Source organism: Stomoxys calcitrans, chromosome 2, assembly GCF_963082655.1.
Source record: "Stomoxys calcitrans chromosome 2, idStoCalc2.1, whole genome shotgun sequence".
In the NCBI taxonomy this organism is placed as follows: domain Eukaryota; kingdom Metazoa; phylum Arthropoda; class Insecta; order Diptera; family Muscidae; genus Stomoxys; species Stomoxys calcitrans.
The window spans coordinates 161,791,375-161,813,102 of record NC_081553.1 but is presented as its reverse complement, the minus strand read 5'-3'; the positions used below and the strand labels follow the sequence as shown (position 1 = coordinate 161,813,102).

At 35.3% G+C, this 21,728-nt stretch overlaps 1 protein-coding gene across 11 annotated transcripts in view; it reads right to left on the bottom strand.

Moving 5' to 3' along the window:
- The window catches only part of LOC106089583 (glutamine--fructose-6-phosphate aminotransferase [isomerizing] 2), a 626,017-nt gene that overhangs the window by 21,550 nt on the left and 582,739 nt on the right, over positions 1–21,728 (bottom strand). For 5 of the 11 annotated variants that reach the window (XM_059362834.1, XM_059362832.1, XM_013255466.2 and 2 more), the window contains 3 exons: positions 19,941–20,082; positions 19,231–19,257; positions 18,534–18,557 (listed from right to left, as the gene is read on the bottom strand). In XM_059362834.1, the coding sequence (XP_059218817.1) occupies positions 18,534–18,557; positions 19,231–19,257; positions 19,941–20,082 (193 nt within the window). The remainder of the gene's footprint in view (positions 1–18,533; positions 18,558–19,230; positions 19,258–19,940; positions 20,083–21,728) is intronic. The other 6 variants (XM_013255467.2, XM_013255472.2, XM_013255469.2 and 3 more) reach the window with 3 other exon arrangements.

The window sequence follows — 21,728 nt, the reverse complement described above, 5'->3', positions numbered from 1 at the left end:
GAAGACAATCATTGATGAATATTTCATTGCATTTCATTTGCGCTTTAAAACAAACATAAATACATGCTGTATAAATAGTAACAAATATCATTTTACGCAAAATATATGTAGGCGTCAAGTTTGGCTCTAAATTTTGCAACAACTACCACGAATGGTATTTTCCCAAACTAATGAAATTAACATCATTTACGACTTTAGGCATAGATGATTTATCAAATTACTTTCAAAATTTTTAACAAATCAATTTATAATTACTTTCCTAGGGGTTCAAAAACCAAATTCCGAAAATCGATATTTATATTGGTTTAAACTGAAGATCATGAAATAATTGCACATGCAAAAATCAAGTATTACCTGCAATTTGGCTTGACCAAGTAAATTTGGAAGTTTATTTATACCGTTGTTATATCGTAACCCTAAATTTAATAAATAGTTTCTATTTAAAAGGGCAAATTTTATTTTCAGAGTGCGTCCTTTATAAAGAAGTGCAGAGAAGGCATCTTAAAGGTCAGTCAATTCGGATATGGATTGCGCCCTCTAGAAACTCAAAAAATCAAGACCCAATATCGTTTTATATGGCAGCTATATCAAAACATTAACCGTTTTGGATCATTTACAATCCCAAATGATCAACACTAATAAGAAGTATGTGTGCAAATTTCGAGCACTTAGCTTTACTCCTTCGAGAGTTAGCGTGCTTTCAACAGACAAGATCGACGAAAATGTCATGGCGATCAAGAATATATAAACTTTATGGGATATTACACGAATGTTTCGAGGTATTACAAACGGAATGATTAAATAGGTATACACCCATCCTATGGTGGTGGATATAAAAATCCCATTCCACGAACACCAAACAGGTAGTTGTTATAATTAACATCTAAACAAGAAAGAGCGTGCTAAGTTCGTCCTGGCCAAATCTCATATACCTTCCTCCATGGATCGCATTTTTCGAGTTCTTTGCGCGTTGTCTCTCTTTAGGCAAACAAAGAATAATGAATAAGAACTTTATGCCATAAATGAATTGAATGCTGAACATTGTAAAAATCGCTGTGTAATATTTCAGTCCATTCGGATAAGAATTGCCCCTTGTTGGGGCGCAGGAAGCAAAATCGGGAGATCGGTTTATATGGGAGCTGTATCAAGCTATAGATCGATTCAGACCATATTCGATACGTATGTTGAAGATCGTGGGAGAAGCCATTGTACAAAATTTCTGCCATATCAGATGAGAGTTGTGCCCTCTAGAGTCTCAAGAAGTCAAGATCCCAGATCGGTTTATATGGCAGCTATACCAGGTAATGTACCGATTTGCGCCATACTTAACACAGTGATTGGAACATTAGATTACAACAAAACACCTCATGGAAAATTTCAGCCAAATCGGATGAGAATTGCGCCCTACAGCGTCTCAAGAAGTCAAGATCCAAGATAGGTTTATATGGTAGCTATACCAGGTTATGGTCCGATTTTAATCATACTTAGCATCGTTCTTGCAAGTGATACCAAAACACCACGTGTAAAATTACAGCTAAATCGGATAAGAATTGCGCCCTCTAAACGCTGAAGAATTCAATACCCCAGATGGGTTTATATGGCAGCTATATCAGGTTATGAACCGATTTGCGTCATACTTAGAGCAGTTATTGGGAAGTAATACCAAAACACCACTTGCCAAACTTCAGTCAAATCGGACGAGAATTGCGCCCTCTAGAGGCTTATGAAGTCATGCTACCCTTTTATGTTTGGAAATCATTAGTTTGCAAAATACTGTTTTTCAGGAATGGTCTATGGCATAGGCATACATAATATTTTTTATACCCTCTACCATGGGATGGGGCTATACTAATTCCGTCATTCTGTTTGCAACTCCTCGAAATATTCGTCTAAGACCCCATAAAGTACATATATATATTCTTGATCGTCATGATGTTCGAAAGCACGCTAACTTTCGAAGGAATAAAGCTATCCGCTTGAAATTTTGCACAAGTACTTTCTATTAACGTAGGTCAGTTGGGATTGTGAATGGGCCAAATCGGTCCATGTTTTGTTATAGCTGCCATATAAACCGATCTGGGATCTTGACTTCTTGAGACACTAGAGGGCGCAGTTCTTATCCTATTTGGCTGAAATTTTGCATGAGGTGTTTTGTTATGACTTCTAACAACTGTGACAAATATGGTTCAAATCGATCATTAAACTGATATAGCTGTCATATAAACCGATCTGGGAATTTGACTTCTTGAGCCTCCAGACGGCGCAATTATTATCCGACTTGGCTGAAATTATGTACAGCGGCTTCTCCCAAGACCTTCGACATACTTGTCAAATATGGTCTGAATCGGTTTATAGCCTGATACAGCTCCCATATCAACCGATCTCTTTATTTTACTTCTTGAGCCCCTAAAGGGCGCAATTGTTACTCGAATTGGTTGAAATTATACACAATGACTTCTACTATGATCTCCAACATTCAATTCAATTTGGGTCCGAATCGGACAATAACTTGATGTAGCTCCATTATTAAATCAATTATTTTTTTTATCCTTTGTTTGCTTAAAAGGAGATATCGGGAAAAGAACTCGACAAATGCGATCTATGGTGGAGGGTATATAAGATTCGGCCCAGCCGAACTTAGCACACACAAAATGTTTAGTTCAGTGTTCAGATGTTCTTTTGTGTCTGAAACATTTAATTTAATTTCTTTATTATTCGAAACTCTCCATCGTCAATCCTCGTGCCAATTATTTATTTGATTTTTATTCAAAAACTAGTGTATGCTGTGTCCGTTCAGACAGATCAAATCACCAATTCAATGCATGCCAGTGAATTGATTGTGGTCATAGCACCATATATATTTTTGGCCTGGCTTCCGAGCAAAATCCTCATAACCCTTTCGTTTTATTCTTCTATTTAGTATGGCAACACATATGTACAGTAGGATGTCAAAATGAGTATTCGTTTCAATATTTAATAATTACATAATATATGTGTTGAATCCAGTAATCGGATGAAATTTCAGTCACGCAGGCCCTAGATTATTGAATTTGAATTTCCGATTGGTTTGGATATGTGTTAAGTGATATCTGATTTCAACATGTAAATTTTCACCATCTCAGTTTCTCCAGATACTTTAGAAGTCAAATCGGAAGATCGTTTTATGTGTCGAGCTATATCCAACATTTTTGATACGAGCATCCTGTTAAGGAACATCGAGCCTACTTCTCGCATATCAATGAGTGCTGTCTGATGCACCTCTGCCTCGAGAAGTGTTATATATCTGAACATCTAACAAATGTTCGAACCAATTTCGACAGGGTATCCTTACTTGTTCGAAATGTGCTTTCAACAAACATACAGACGGGCGCACCGACAGAGTATACATAAGATTAAATAGTTTATTTGTTCTTTGGTAAATACCATTTCGAAGTCGATCCTATGGCGATGGATACATTGATATTTAAACCTGTACCCATTTTTTCACTCTACTGTAGATATGTAAACTCAAATACTAAGCGAAATAAATCCAATTCAATTTCGTTTTATTTATGGAGCTTTTTTTAATCAATTCTCTACATATATGCTTAATTGAGTGGAATTAGTTTGAATATGCATTTAAAAGATTTTTTACAGAGAATATATTTAAACTGTTTCATATGAGCAAATGTATGTTTTACATTTTTTAATAGGACGAATTTTTAACTTGGTGCGAAGTAATTGGTAATTATTTTAAATGTGCACACAGGCTGGGGCTGTGGCATTTCATTTGTTATGCATATTTATCATTAGGTCTATGATGAATTACTTTGCCCCATAATTCCTTACTTGCGAAACATGAACGAAAATACCAAATATGTATTTATACATCTGAGGAACTACCTTGGTTTCTTCTGTCATTAAACAAATATAATCACCTACGCAGAACATTCATTGATTGCAGAAATTCATATTTTCCGATACAGAGATTTTTAAATGAGGTTTGGTTTTAAAACCATAAAAGAATTTTGTGTTCACAGAGATTCAATTTAAAATCAAGACTTACTGGCGTACACTCAGATTGAAATGTGGTAAATATGTTACAAAAAATAAATCCAATATTGCATCAAACATAATAAATAAATAATTATGCACCTGTGTAAATTGATTATATTTGCAAACGTGTTCATAATTTATGCAAACACAATAAGGTGGCTATAAAATTTGATATACATTCACAAAATAAAAGGTTTAGGAAATCCTATTAACTTGGTTAAGACCATAACATATAAAGCTTTTTTTAACAACAAATCGCATTAAAAGAGACAAAAACAGTATGGTATATTTTAAGCTTCGCATATATTAAAAAATAAATATTTTTTTTATACATCATTTGCATCAATGCATCGGGATGTCTTGTTCATACAAGTGTGATTTTTTACAGAAAAATTCATGGTTATACAATACAGTAATAAATCGATTTTCGTCGTGATTGGTTTCAAAAAAATTGAGATGTAAATCGTCATTGAAATTACTCATACGTCAAAACAAACATTTTATCTGTTGAGTAGACTCAAAAGTGAAGTTTATGGCAAAACGTCAAAAAATACCCATCATTTTGGGGCTCTGGTTTGGCGGCCTCCTAATGCCACTTTTCCGCAACCAAGTACAATGACGCAGAATGTAGCCAATATTTTACTCAATTTAAAAAAAAGTTTTTTCCTAGAACACTAATATGGAGAAAAAAGTAATCACAATGAAAATAAATAATAACTTTGATTTTCGAAAAAGCGTTGAAGGCGATTTTTCCCTTTTGTTTTTAGAAACTTAATCTTTTTCTTTCAATTTTATTTTTTTAGTTTGTAAAAAATTTCCATATAAAATTCCATCCCGAAATTCATAAACCAAATAAGGAACGACTATGAACAGACAAGCACATCGATCAAAATTAGAATTTTGATCGATGCCATATGCCACAGCAAATTAGAAGAACGAGTTCAACCAATAACAACAATAATATTGTCATTTGTCAATCGTAGTTATTACAGTTTGAACCTACTTCCTCAAAATTTGATACGGATTTTTTAATAACCAAACTGAAAAAATCCGTCGAGGTCCATCAAATTGGTTCAGAAATGGATATAGCACCCACTTTGTACTTAAAGGGTAGGTGTAGGGTATTATGCAGTCGGCACCGCACGACTTTAGCTTTTCCTAGCTGGTTGTAAATTATAGATTAATGGATCCTTAACTTTTCGCCTGGTTATGAAAGAAAAATAAGCTAAAACATGTAAAATTGGCTAAGTTCGGCCGGGCCTAATCTTAGGAATCCACCTCCATGTATTCTGCTAAAAATTTATACAAAATAAATTTAGTTGTTTCTACATACCAAACTTCTGCCAAACCAGCAAAAATTAAAGCTTCTAGGAACCGAACAAGGATGCTATTGACTGATTTGGAACGTATTTGGCAAAGTTGTTGGAAGTCATAATGGTATACTACGTGCAAAATTTCAGCCAAATCGGACAAAAATTGCGGCTTCCAGAGAACACAAATCGGGAGATTGGTTTATGTGGGAGCTCTATCAAGTTATTGACCTATGTGGATGGACCATAGTTAACACAGTTCTTGGAAATCATAATAGAATACTACGTGCAAAACTTCAGCCAAAACGGATAGGAATTGCGGCTTCCATGGGCTCAAGAAGTCAAATCGGGAGATCGGTTTATATGAAAGCTATATCTAAATCTGAACCAATTTTAGGCAGTTTCAATAGGCTTCGCCTCTAGTTCACAAAATTGAAAAATTGCGGCCTACACAAAAAAAAAGTTGTTGTAAAATGAAAGATTTTTCCTTATTTTTGGGATTGCCAAAAATCCCCAAAAATAAGGAAAAATTCTTTAATTTTACGACAACTTTTTTTTGTGTAGCCTATTGAAACTGCCTAAAATTGTTTCAGATTTGGATATAGCTCCCTTGTATGTATATGTTCTTCCGATTTGGGCTAATATTACAACAACTTGATAATTTGTAAACATATTCTCTATGAAATTTGGCACGAAAAATTCTCTCATGCCATTGTGCTGAATTTCGTAAAAATTGCTTCATCATATTACAACACTTTGGTAAATTATGAACCGATTTTTATTGAAATTTGGCACAAAAAATTCTCCAACAACTCTCGGCTTTTCTGTTTATTTTCATAAAAATCGGTTTAGATTTAGTTATAGTTCCCATACGTATGTGTACAGCTTTGGTTGAAATTGGTTCAGATTTAGATAAAGCTCCCATGTTGTCGACCGTTTATAACTAATGGTACAATAATTTAAGGATGTTAACCGATCCTTTACGAAATTTGGCACGAAGCTTTCTCTTATGAAATTTCCAGATTATTGGCGAATATCATATAAACCGGTTCAGATTTAGATTCAGCTTCCATACACATGAATATCCCAATTTTACCTTCGTTAGCCCGTCCTTAGTTGCTATCATATGTCAACATTTATGACATACTATATTTTTATTGAAACAACAAGCAATGTACTGCCGCACAGTAGAAAAATGTATTTGCCATTGTCGCATTTTTTTTTTGTCAGTTCAATAGCAGTATGTGTTCAATATTTCAAGTTAAAGCATTAAATTCTGTTAGTTCAAATACTATACCGAAATGGCTGCTAACATTACAGCCTTTTACAGTAGACAAAAACGGTTTTCTTAGCCAACTACTTTGAATAGCACATACGATGAGTGTATGTTATCGGGTATCCCCTGTTCCTTAATGGTATGTATGTATATGTACATATTATCATAATTGGAGTATATATGTGTATATATGTACAGGGTGGCTGATGAAAGCCGCTACCAAAAAAAAATGTAATAACTTTTTTTCTATTTAATAATAATAATTTAATAATTAATTTAATTAATTAATTAATTAATTTAATTAATAATAATTTAATAATTAATTTAATAATTTAATTTAACATGAATAAAAGAAAAATGTATTCCATACACCGAAAAAAAAATGTAGCAATATTCATCATTGTAGCAATATTCATCAGCCACCCTGTATGTATATGTATTATCATAATTGGAGTTTTATGACTTCACCTCAAAACTGGATATCTTTGAATTGAACTTGGGACTCAAGGAGTGCAAATCCGATACTTTTATACCCACACCAAAGGATGGGGCATTTAAACTCTTTGTTCCGTTAGTGCACCCCGAAATATGTTGTTATATAAGACTCATTGATTTCTATGACATCCTAAGTAAGTGGTGAAATACAATTTCGGAAAGAATGCTATCTTGCGAACGAATCAGTCTCTCCGTTTCAATTTTGTCACAAAAGCTCGATTTTGATATCAAAATTTTCGGATTGGAAGTTTGCCGAACGGCGATTTGTTCAGTAATAGCTCCTAGATTAGAAAATTCCCAATTTAACTTATAAGAGCAGGTCTCCTTATCGATTTAAATAGAATCTTGCATGTGTTCTCTACTGACGCTCAACATACATGACAGACATGTTGTCTTGACTCTTTGAGTCGCTAGAGGGCGCAATTCTTATCCGATTTGGCTGAAATTTCGCACGAGGTGTGTTATTATGCCTTCCAACAACTGAGTATGGTTCAAATTGGTCCATAACCTGATATAGCTGCGACATAAACCGATCTGGGGTCTTGACTTCTTGAGCCTCTAGACTACGCAATTATTATCCGGGTTGGCTGCAATTTTGCATGAGATTTTTTATTATGACTTCCCATAACTGTGCTAAGTATGGCGCAAATCGATACATAACCTGATATAGCTGCAAATCCTATCCGATTTGGCTGAAATATTGCATGACGTGTTTTGTTATGACTTCCAACAATTGCGCTGAGTGTGGTTGAAATCGGTCCATAACTTGATATAGCTGTCATATATTGGATTTTGACTTCTTGAGCCTGTAAAGGGCGCAAGTATTATCCGATTTGGCTGAAATTTTGTACAACGGCTTCTTTCATGACCTCTGACGTCCGTACTTCTTCAGCCCCAATAGTGCGCAATTCTTCTAAAATTTTACACAATGACTTCTAATGTGGTCTCTAATATTCAGTTCAATTATGGTCCGAAATGAACCACAACTTGATATTGTTCCAATAACATAGCAATTCTTTTCTTTTATCCTTTGTTGGCCTAAAAAGAGATTCCGGGAAAAGAATTCAACATATGCGATCCATGGTGGATATAAGATTCGGCCCGTCCGAACTTAGCATGCTTCTACTTGTTTTCTATTCGTTTGATGAAAAATTAATCATATTTTATTTAAACTTAAAATAAAATTAATTGTCAAAATACTTTTGTAAACATTTTGATATATGTCCCGATTTTGTATTCCAAAATAAAGTTTGAATAATAATAAATATGGAGTTTTATGTTATATGATTAGTGACTTTTTTTAGTCACACTAGGAAATTTTAATTTTATTAAAAAAAAAATTTTTGTCAGCTAAAATGTTTGAACATTTGTTTGTCAAAATATTGAGTTGCCCAAAAAGTAATTGCGGATTTTTTAAAAGAAAGTAAATGCATTTTTAATAATACTTAGAATGAACTTTAATCAAATATACTTTTTTTACACTTTTTTTCTAAAGCAAGCTAAAAGTAACAGCTGATAACTGACAGAAGAATGAATGCAATTACAGAGTCACAAGCTGTGAAAAAATTTGTCAACGCTGACTATATGAAAAATCCGCAATTACTTTTTGGGCAACCCAATACTAATGCCGGTGACTATAGATTTGCGAAAAATTATTATTTATTGAGCAGTAAATGAACAATAATGCGACTAAGAGTACATCTTTATTATATTGGCTCAATTTAGAAAACGTTCCATGCACGTTTTATATGAATGTCTAATCTCCAGGCAGTAAAAAAGTAAGGAAATTTACTTTGAAACTAGGAGAACGGTGTACCTTAGTTGAAGACTTAAAAATGCCTTACAAATAGGAAAGTATTTAAATATTTAAGTAAAGTAAAAGTAAAAAAGCTTATTTCTGCATTTAGATTTTTCAAAAAAGTCATCTGTGAAGTAAATTTAGAAACAGCGAGCGGTTAAAATTAGAATTAGAAGGAAGATGCGCTTCTTTGGCTCGCAATCATAACCAGAATCCTTAGATCAAAAACAAAATCTCTAAGTTTGAGTCAACTTCTTTTTTTGAGTGTACAAATAGAAATGGTTCGAAGAACTTCCTAAACACTGTGGATTCGAACCAGCCATACTTTAACACTACATAATATGCATTCATATTGTTATTCCATTCCGTAATATTGTCGAATTATTATTATTTGGTACAGATGATTTCGCTTTTCTCCATGGAAAGCTTACTTTCACTATGGGTTATATTGTAATGTAAGCCTTTGCATAGATCAACCTTTCAGTTTACCTAATTGAACCCATGAATTGCGTAAAAATGTTTAATTGTTAATTTTTATACATCGTTCTATTGGAAATTTTATAATAATATAATGTAATATTGACTAAAAGCAATCGGTTCAGATTAAGATCTATATATCTTATATCCAATTAGACCTTTAATGGCTGTAGTTACCACAATTTTGTTCCAATCGTACCAACATTTTGTGTAAGGTATTTTCAATTGACGTCCCAAATCTCAAAAGTTTCGCTATATCAAAATTTGAGAGAATGAATATCACTAGAAATAGAAGGATTTAATTGATTACTGGAAAGAGATAGCCAGACAACAATGAATTTAATCACATACAGCACGACTTCGGCATACAGTTTTAGCGTGGCTAATGCTCACATCAATGCCGTAGTGTTACTCTCTATCGGGCCTACAGTTCATAGCCTGTTTATTCTTTTGTTGTTGTTTTTTCCCCAATTTAATAAGTCCCATCTTAATATTCCATATCACTATTCCAAGTTCAAAAAGCAAACATGGTACTCGAAGAGAACATAATGAACAACCACTCGAACTTATGATACCCACACTCACATTTGGCGATACGTAGGTGTGTGGGATATTCTAATTTATAATTAATGTGCATAATTTTCCACCGAACGAAGTTTGCTCTTTAAAAACTTTTTGTGTGGATGGCTTCTTATTTTTTTTTTATATATATATTTAAGAAAATGACGACAAATGTTCGAAACATTGTGAAAATAATTTAAAAAGTTTGAATCAAAACGAATTTCACATGAGTGTTGGGGAATTGTTGAGAAGTTTTCCTAAACTAAACAGAAAATGATTGTTTTAAAAGATTGCAAAATTTTAATCAAGTTTGAAATCTTAACATAGTCATAGCGCAAAATTAAAGAAGGGTAGATGTGCTTTTTAATATCCTCTATTGCACTTAAAGTATGATTATATCCAACAAATTTGATTCAAATATTTGCTTTTTTTGTGGCAATAAGGCAACTAACTGCCGCCGCTAAAGGTTGATCGTCTAAAAGAAAACTTGTGTAAATTTATGTGATGTGTCCGTTAGTGGAGTATATATTGATTGATGTTGAATTAACATATTGTAAGAAAAACCCTTGTTGCAATGAAACATGTTATAATGGTTCATTAGCAACATTCGGAGTCTGTATAACCACAAAACGACTCAAGTGGGAAAACCATTGTAATTTTTAAAGAAATGCTTAAGGAAACTTATTTTGCCTTTATTGCGTGGATAAATATCTCCGTCTTATTCTTGTATTGTAAATTCGGAACGAGTTGGCAGTAAATATTAGTAAAACATGGTAATATGAGGGAAAGCATATATGTATATTAAGCCGATAAACAAGGCCTATTGAGCCTCATTATAACGTAACTGAAAAGTCAAAGTAAAATGAAAGTTTCAGCATACGGCTTCAAATGAAAAGGTTTTAAAATACTGAAATTATTCTTAATACTCAATTTCGCATGAACATTCCATTAAGGAACAGGGGATACTTTTCTCATATCACTGAGTGCAGTCTAATTAAAGTTTAAGCTCAATGATAAAGGGCCTCCTTTTTTATGCCGAATCCGAATGGCGTGTCACAAAGCCACCACTTAGTAAAGAAGTTTCTTTTACCATAGCAGGACACCTCACAAATGTTGGCAGCATCAGTAAGGGGATAACCGACGCTGAAATTCTTCCTGATGTTCACACCGGAATTTGAACCCAGCCGTTAGGCGTCATTGATGATTTAAAATAGATGCAAGGGTCCAAATAAATTACGGAGTAAGTGTTAAGGCAGGTACACCCACAATAGAGTTCTTCGACTAGCTGAACACATTTTTTCACTTTTGTTTTAAATATTTACAACTTTAATTCATACACTTATACCCAGTTGTCCGTCTGCAGACCGAATGTTTACAAACACAGCCTAGATTTTTTTTAAAGTTTATAATTAAGTCTTACTTTATCCGATAATGACAGGACATAAGCAACAGAATAGTTTTATAATGATTAAATAATACTATGAAACACTTATCAAAGAAATAAGTTATAATGCAAATAGTATTTCCCAAAGCAATATGACATTTGAGTCTCACCATGTGACAAACAAGGTAGTGATTTTATACCCTCCACCATATGATGGGGGGTATACAAATTTCGTCATTATGTTTGTAACTACTCGAAATATTAGTCTGAGACCCCATTGTTGCTGTAGTTGCCACAATATTCTTGATCGTCAATCTAGCCATGTCCGTCCGTCTGTCTGTCGAAAGCACGCTAACTTCCGAAGGAGTAAAGCTAGCCGCTTGAAATTTTGCACAAATACTTCTTATTAGTGTAGGTCGCTTGATATAGTAAATGGGCCATATCGGTCCATGTTTTGATATAGCTGCCATAAAAACCGATCTTGGGTCTTGACTTCTTGAGCCTCTAGAGGGCGCAATTCGTATCCAGTTTGAATGAATTTTGGCACGACGTGTTTTGTTATGATATACAACAACTGTGCCAAGTATGGTTCAAATCGGTCCATAACCTGATATAGCTGCCATATAAACCGATCTTGGGTCTTGATTTCTTGAGCCTCTACAGTGCGCAATTCTTATCCGATTGGAATGAATTTTGGCACGACGTGTTTTGTTATGATATACAACAACTGTGCCAAGTATGGTTCAAATCGGTCCATAACCTGATAGCTGCCATATAAACCGATCTTGGGTCTTGACTTCTTGAGCCTCTACAGTGCGCAATTCTTATCCGATTGGAATGAAATTTTGCACGACGTGTTTTGTTATGATATCCAACAACTGTGCCAAGTATGGTTCAAATCGGTACATAACCTGATATAGCTGTCATATAAACCGACCTGGGATCTTGACTTCTTGAGCTAGTAGAGGTCGCAATTATTATCCGATTTGCCTGAAATTTTGTACGACGGATTCTCTCATAACCATCAACATACGTGTTTATTATGGTCTGAATCGGTCTATAGCCCGATACAGCTCGCATATACAATAAATCGATCTCTCTATTTTACTTCTTTTGCCCCCAAAGGGCGCAATTCTTATTCCAATTGGCTGACATACTTGGCACAGTTGTTGGATATCGTAACAAAACACATCGTGCAAACATTCCAATCGGATAAGAATTGCGCACTCTAGAGGCTCAAGAAGTCAAGACCCCAGATCGGTTTATATGGCAGCTATATCAGGTTATGAACCGATTTGAACCATACTTGACACAGTTGTTGGATATAATAACAAAACACGACGTGCAAAATTTTATTCCAATCGGATAAGAATTGCGCACTCTAGAGGCTCAAGAAGTCAAGACCCAAGATCGGTTTATATGGCAGCTATATCAGGTTATGAACCGATTTGAACCATACTTGGCACAGTTATTGGATATCATAACAAAACACGTCGTGCAAAATTTCATTCCAATCAGATAAGAATTGCGCACTCTAGAGGCTCAAGAAATCAAGACCCAAGATCGGTTTATATGACAGCTATATCAGGTTATGCATCGATTTCACCCGTACTTGGCACAGTTATTGGAAATCATAACAAAACAACTCATGTAAAATTTGAGACAAATCGCATTTGAATTGCGTCCTCTAGTGGCTCAAGAAGTCAAGATTCAAGACCGGTTTATATGGCAGCTATATCAGGTTATGGAGCGATTTAAACCATGCTTGGCATAGTTGTTGACAGTCATGACTAAAAACGCCGTGCAAATAAATCAGCCAAATCGGATAGGAATTGCGCCCTGTAGTGGCTCAAGTTGTCAAGATCTAAAATCGGTTTATATAGTATATCAAAACAAGGACGATATGGTCCATTTACAATCCCAACCGACCTACACTAATAAAAAGTATTTGTGCAATATATTTTTTTAAAATGTAGAGCCAAACTTCAATAGCTATACATAATATATGTAATGGTTATTTGCTGTATTCTTGGATACAAATCTGAAAGACATTGTATCTGCGGTATAACTGGTTAAGACTGATTAGACAGCCACTACAACATAACATTATTTAAAAAAAAAGCTGTGATTTAGGGACTTAAGGCGTCAAATCGAATGGCTATCCACTTACTTTGTCATTGTCTACCGTTTGAAATGTTATATAGCTTGTAAATGCAATTAACTGTGAATTATTTTACAGCCCCGCCATGAATGTGTTACAAGGTTTGAAATTACGTTGAAGAACTGCTAACGCTGGAAACATTGTACCAATAGGCAAATACGTTGATTTCAGAGCTTTATCGCATTCATAATTTTTTGATGTAGAATTAAGATAAGAAATAAATTTTCCCTTATGATTTCTGGCACAATTTGGAGGATTTTTCGACCTGACGTTCTTTCATCGACTCCAATGAAAATTTCGGCTTTTATTAAACTGACGAATTCAGCTTCTAAACTTACAACCAATCAATCAATCAATTATTATACAAACATTGAATGTCAAGCTGATTTTTTATTTGATTTATTTAATAAATTTAAATTATTTTGCTAAAATGTTTGAGTCTATTATAGTTTTTCACCAAGTTTAATTAATGTTGTGGGGTGACACTTATTGTTTACGGTCTTCAATAATTGATTATAACCATATGTTACCATATGATTATTTTTCATTCATGCTTCGTCCCTTGCAACTGCTACGTGATACGCTGACTAAACTTTGGAGTAACTAATTTCTAAAAGTCATACCAAATTAAAATCTCATCAATAATTCCACCACATATGTAAGGGGAGTAAAGAAAGTTTCAGTTCATTCAACGATGTGGTAGCAGCGAACAGGATGTGTGAACTTAAATATGTCAAAATGAGCAAACTGTGAACAATTACACCATCTACTAGTGATTTGATATTTGGACATAAATTTTAAGTAACAACTACATCTGCAAATTTCAGGGCAATGTGGAACTGGATTATGTGGGGCTATAACAGCTTATAGACCAATCCGGATCATACTTTGTGCCGACATTGCCAGTCAGAGCAGCAAATCGGCGAAAATTTAGGTTTCAAGAAGACAAATCTGAGGATCGGTATATAGGGGGGGGGGGGGGGGCTATATAAGTTTATACGCCAATTCAAATCATACTTGGCACGGATGTTTGAAGTCATAACGAAAGTCTGTGTGCCAAATGTCAGCCAAGTCAGGAGAAATTTAAATTTCTTGGGGCTCAAGAAATTAAATCAGAAAAACAGGGGGTTGAGGCCATAGTGCATTGATAAGCAGTATCTGCCCAAAATTTCGAGTGGCTAGCTTTACGCATTCGACCACTATCGTGATTCAGATTGATTCAGAATATCGAAGCGATCAAGAATATATATACTTTATGGGGTCGCAGGTAAATATTTCGAAGTATACCCGTCATGCTATGTTGGTGGCTATAAAAAACTGAAGTAATAACATAAAATAAGATTTAATATTGAATTTATGTTAAGTGAAATAATTTTCAGACGAAACGAATAAAAGTGTGCTCCAGAAATGCCAACAAACATAAATTTCCATGCACATGATAACACAATTTAATTCGAGTCTTTGCAACGCAACTTTCATATTCACTCGATTGTTCCCAACGCTGTCAAGTATAAAACTGTTGGGAAGACAAATAGAAAGCCACAACAAGGAACTTGACCTTCAGTATTGTTTAAAGGCCATATATCATGGTGAACGCGACATTTTTGTTTAGGATACGGGTTAATGGAAGGATTACGCGACCAAATTTCCATAACAACATAATGGAAAATGCATGGCATTTGCGGTTCAAAATATATCAGCTCCATTATTTTGTATACCCTATCCCACAACTGGGGAATAGGGTATTATAAATTTGTGCCTTTGTTTACAACGCTAAGAAGGAGACGATCTAGACCCATTGTTAGGTATACCTATTTGCTTATAATTCCTTCCTAATTCGATCTAGCTATATATGTCTGTCCAATTGATATCAAACTTTGCACTTTGCAAACATTTTTGGAATTTTATCCTTTTGGAAAAAATCTAAGTTAATTACATATTGCTGGCATACATAGCATAACGGAGAAAATCAAGTTGAAATGCGGTTAGGTTAAGTCGAAAAGTGGGTGCGGATTGTAATCCGCCTCATGTCACTATGGACATACATCTTAGCCAGCAATCGGCCGTTTGTGAGCTTTAAATACTCAAATAACCTCGAGGAGTCTAAGAGAGGAATTACGTGCTATTAACAAACTCCTTAATTTATTTATTTTCAATTGACTTGCCTGTTAGGACTACGACCATTTTTCAAACGATGTGTTCATATGTTCTTCGAGTTGAGCTTAATGATCAATCATTTTTGTTGAAAGAAAAATTAAAGCCACATGAGGTACACGACCTCAACCATGATTTGATCTTAACATATTTAAGTTTTATTGAAAACAAATAATAAATACATTATTATATCCTCTATCATAGGACGGTGGCATACTAAATTCATGATTCCGTTTTTTAACACACCGGCATTTATAACAAAGTATATATATATTCTGGATCTTCTTGACATTCTAAGTCGACTTTGCCACATTCTTTCGCCTGTCTGTCAAAAGCGCGTTAACTTTCCGATTTGGCTGAAATTTTTGACGGGTGGTTTTATATAGACTTCTAAAAGCTGTGCCAAGTATGGTCGAAATCAGTCTTAATTTCAGCCAAATCAAAAAACAAGTAAAAAGGCTTTAAGTTCGGCCGGGCCGAACTTTGGATACGCACCACGTCGGTTATATATGTAAACCACTTTTCATCAAAATCCGGTGAAAATTGCATACCTTATGCCCCGCTGCAGTTATATCGAAATATGTTCCGATTTGGACCAAATATTAATAAGTACAGTAGCTACATCTTAAAAAAAACGATCTGCACCATATACGACACTGTGTAAAATTTCAGTGAAATCGGATTATAAATGCGCCTTTTATGGGGTCAAGACTTTAAATCGAGATATCGGTCTAAATAGGAGCTTTATCCAAATCTGGACCGATTTGGGCCAAATTGAGGAAGGACGTCGAAGAGCCAAACCAAACTCACTGTCTAAAATTTCAGCCACATCGGACAATAAATGCGCCTTTTATGGCCCCAAAACCTAAAACCGAGAGATCGGAATTTATCGAAGGGACAGAACACAACTAACTGTCCCAAATTTCAGCAAAATATATAGAATATATATATATATATATATATATATATATATATATATATATATATATATATATATATATATATATATATATATATATATATATATATATATATATATATATATATAATAGCGTGGTCTAAAGACTCAAGTGGTGGCCATCTTAGCGCGGAGGTTAGCATGCTCGCCTCGATTCGAATCCTGGATAGAACATTAGAAACAATTTTCCTAATGCTGGCTACAAATGTGTTATGCTAAAACTTCTCTCCGAAGAGGTGTCGCACTGCGGTACGCCGTTCATTGAGCTTAAAAATAGAATAGGGCAGTACTTAGTGATATGTGAGAAATTTTTCCCAGTTGCTTAGAGCAATGTTCATGGGAAAATTTGCTTTTGCAAAGGCTCAAGTAATCAAATCGACCGATCGGTTAATATGGGAGCTAAATCAGGTTATGGACCGATTTGGACCATACTGGAAAAAGACTGTTGGATGTCATAGCAAAACTTTACGTGCAAAATTTCAATCAAATTGCGTGGTAATTTCTCCATTTATCGGCTAAAGAAGTCAGATATGAATAGCGGTTTATATGGCAGCTATATCCGGTTTAAGACCGATTTCCACCATGCTTGGTCTAGTTTTTAAAGTCAAAATAATGCAGCCAAATCGATTGAAAATTGCGCTCTCTAGAGGCTCACGAAGTCAAGATCCGAAATCGAATTACATGGCAGTAACATATATGAAAACATTGACCAATATGGCCCCTTAATTAGCCATATCGACCTACGCTAATGGAAAGTATTAGAGCAAAATTTCAAGTGGCTAGCTTTATTATTTGGATAGCTAGCGTCCTTTCGACAGACAGACGGACAGACATTGCTAAATCGACTTTGAATGTCAAGACGGTCAAGAATATATATATACTTTATTGGGTTTCAGATCAAAATTTCCCTATATAACAAACGGAATGACAAAAGTAGTCAACTCCTATCCTATGATAAAGGGTATAATAATGTATTTATTGTTTCATTTCAGTTCATCAAGTTTTTCAAGATTTAACGGACGGTCTCCCTATTATATGACCATCATTGTGGACCATAATAGGCTGCATATTATTATCTTTTCCATTTCTTTTGGATTTCATGTTAATCGGTTCAAACTCAGATATAGCATGTAATGTAGATTCACCCAATGGAATCATAGCAACTGATCATCCACAAAATTGGGTCGATTCTGCAATAATATTTAGAAAATTCGATTGTAGTTTGCGTTTTAAATGGTTTTCTACTCATTCGATTTTAAGGACTCAACGGCATTAACTTGAAATGGTTTAAATTGCCATGCAAGTAAAATTATATCTTTGGAAAATGTTTTGTTGTTTTGAAAGTAGCAATAAAATTTGCATGTCAGTGGCTGGGTCTGTGTCTGTGTCTCAACCAACAAGCAGCTACACAAATAAGCAAATGATAACATTTGTTTAAATCCTCTTATCATAAATATACATTTGGTTCAGTATTTATATACGAATACACAGCAGCAAGTTCGCATTTATGTGTCCAGTTAACATAGTACTATATACCTTCTGTGTGTATCCTTGCACACATGTAAACGGATGCGAGTTATTGTTTATGAATGGATTGAATGAAATATAAGTTTAAAACAATGATTTATAGAGGGGTTGAGATCATTTAGCAAAGGGGATTCAAAGGGTGTACTCCAAAGAGATAGACAAAAAGAGCAATGGAGAGGGGGAGCGGCGGGCGAGAGATTTAATGAGAAAGTATGCAAGCCTTTGATGTGTAAAAGGTGTGAAGTTTATTTACTGACCACAACCGGTATTGATTTTGGCATTAAATTTACATTTGCCCATATCTAGCCCCAGTTGCGTATGATGGCGGTGGATACGCTTTAAGGGATTTTATGCTTAGTGAATAGGTTTGTATGCTAGATTGGTTTGTTTTGTTTACCTTGTGGTTTGCCAGTTTCGGTTTCTTTGGATGAGTTAATATTTCGATTTGTTCATTTCGGTTTGTTTTGTTTTGTAATGCGATATAAGTTATTGTAGGTTTATTTTGTTGTTGTTGTTGTTGTGGTTTGTAATTTATATTTGATAAAGAATCACGTACAAGCACACGCACACAACCATATTTATACACATATAAAGACATACGTATGTGTTTTTTTAAGGAACCCAAGGAAGAGAAAGAAAATAACAAAAGTAAATATTTAGAAAGTTCATTCATTGTTACAAATGGCTGGGGAGAAAACTCATAAATAAACTATTTACAGCAAGTCGGGGAGAGAGAGAGAGAGGCGAGCCATGGAGCCATGGAGAAAAGAATAGCATAACAAAGGAACCAAAAAGCCCTGTACAGCAGCAAAAAATAAATTGAGTACTTAATAATAATAATATTTTGCATACTCACAGACACCCCAAACTCACGCGACCACAAACTATGTGTGTACTATGCGTATGTGTGAGATGTATGTTTTCGCATAACATTTTGCAGATGTGTTAGTAGACACCTTCACCATTACCCTTATGTTAGTCATATATATTTCATTTCCGGCTAAGAGAAAAAATGGCATTTCCGCCCCTTTCGCAAAACAGCATAGTATGTCAAATGCCCAAGCAGTTAAGAAACATTATAATATGGCAACTACCTTGTTCACTTTGTTGCTTCTTATCGTCTATAAACATCGCGTTCGGATAGATTAGAAGAGAACGGTACAGAAGTAGTAGTAGCGGTAGTGGTATGGTAGGGAGAGTAGTTTGGCATAGAGATAGTGGTCGTGTGATAGTGAGTAGCAGTAGTCGGAGTGTTGATAGACACGGTGTGCGTTGTTACCGCCATGAGCAGTTCCGACGAAGAGCCGTTCGTTTGGGGGGTTTATATATTTTGCGGTGGTTCAAGAAGTGCCCAATAATCGACATTCCAGCACATACACACACACATTGCCAAACGCAAAAATCGAAAGGCAACGGCGATAGTAAGTGTGAACAACGCAATCAATTCCGGATGAATTCAACACAGATGATTGGGTGCGTATTTGGGGAGTGGTAAACATAATAGAAAAACCGCATACAACAGGCGAACACCCGCGCCCACACAAACACACACGCACGCACACACACACACAATACACATACACAAAACACCCGAGGACAGTATAGGAAGAGAAAAGAAAAGAAGAACATTTGACTTATTAAAAAAACATAGATAGGACACAGGAAGTCGAGGTACATGAATTCAAAGTTAGAGTACAATTCACATCCATCCACACTATGCCACGTAGGTTTTGGTTATTACGGGAAACAAACACTGAACACTGCACGATTATGGATCAGGATGCAAACAAGCGGATAATCTTACCTTTGCTATAGAGGATGGGTATATGATCGGTGGCCAAACGAGTTTTGGTTTTGATGCCCACCAATAATGGCGAGCCACGTCTGGAGGCAACACACTCTCCGGGGAAGTATTTTGATTTCATGGCAATGGCAAAAGCTCCTTCCTGGAATAGCATAAAGGGCAAAAGAGAGAATGATAAGCATTATTATATATTATATATTATTATATTATTTGCAGATATTTAGAGTACATTTTTCTAAATGCAGATAATAATAACCAATTAATCGCGATTTGCGCTAAAAAGTACTAAAATAAAACACAGCCTTTTAAAAGAATGCGTATAGGGTATAAGACCAATGCGTAATTCAAAAATTTTCGGCTCAATTAAAACAAGTAAAAAGGCGTTAAGTTCGGCCGGGCCGAACTTTGGATACTCACCAACTCGGGTATATATGTAAACCACCTTTCATCGAAATCCGGTGAAAATTGCATACCTTATGTCCAATAGCAGTTATATCGAAATATGTTCCGATTATAATAAGTACAAGTCATTGTTCAGTTGTGTATAACAAAATATTGGTCTTTTTAGTAGCTATATCTAAAAATAAACTGATCGGAACCAAAAAGACGCGGATGTCAAAAAGCCTAACATAAGTCACTGTGTCAAATTTCAGTGAAATCGGATTATAAATGCCCCTTTTTATGGGGCCAAGACTTTTAATCGAGATATCGGTCTACATGGCAGCTGTCCCAAGTTTCGGCGAAATCGGACAATAAATGCCCTGTTATGGGTCCAAAACCTTGAATCGAGAGATCAGTCTATATGGCAGCTATATTCAAATCTAGACCGATATGGGCCTTATTAAAGAACGATGTCGAAGTGCCTAACACAACTCACTGTTCCAAATTTCGGCAAAGTCGGACAATAAATGCGCCTTTAATGGGCCCAACAACTTTAATCGAGGGATCGGTCTATGTGGCAGCTATATCCAAATCTAGACCGATCTGAGCCAAATTGAAAAAGGATGTCGAAGGGCATAACACAACTCACCGTCCCAAATGTTGGCAAAATCGGACAATGACTGCGCCTTTTATAGGCGCAAGACCTTAAATTGAGAGATCGGTCTATATGGCAGCTATGTCCAAATCGGGACCGATATGAGCCATATTGAAAGGAGATGTCGAAGGGTCTAAGACAACTCACTGTCCCAAATTTCAGCAAAATCGGATAATAAATGTGGCTTTTATGGGCCTAAGACCCTAATTCGGCGGATCGGTCTATATGGGGGCTATATCAAGACATAGTCCGATATAGCCCATCATCGAACTTAACCTGCTTATGGACAAAAAAAAAAAAGAATCTGTGCAATGTTTCAACTCAATATCTCTGGTTTTAAAGACTGTAGCGTGATTTCAACAGAGAGACGGACGGACATGGCTATCGTCTTAGATTTTTATGCTGATCAAGAATATATATAATTTATAAGGTCTGGATATTTCGATGTGTTGCAATAATGAACAGGACGGTAAAGTCACAAACAGTCTAGGAGTGTACTAACAAGATTAACGCCTTCTCTGAAGATGACAAAATCCGCATCCTGCCGGGCCATAGCTTAGTAAGGGGGAACAAAGAGCGGACAATTTGGCATTGAAGGCCAGAGGTTTGACGTCAAGAAACTTGTTTAACCCAGAGCCTTTTCTATATGACTCAGCACAATTCACAATTGAAAATCACAGTTCAGCCCACTTTTCTCAATATACGTCCAGATTACAGATTCTCACGAAATTTTGCATTGGGATGCTCAATTT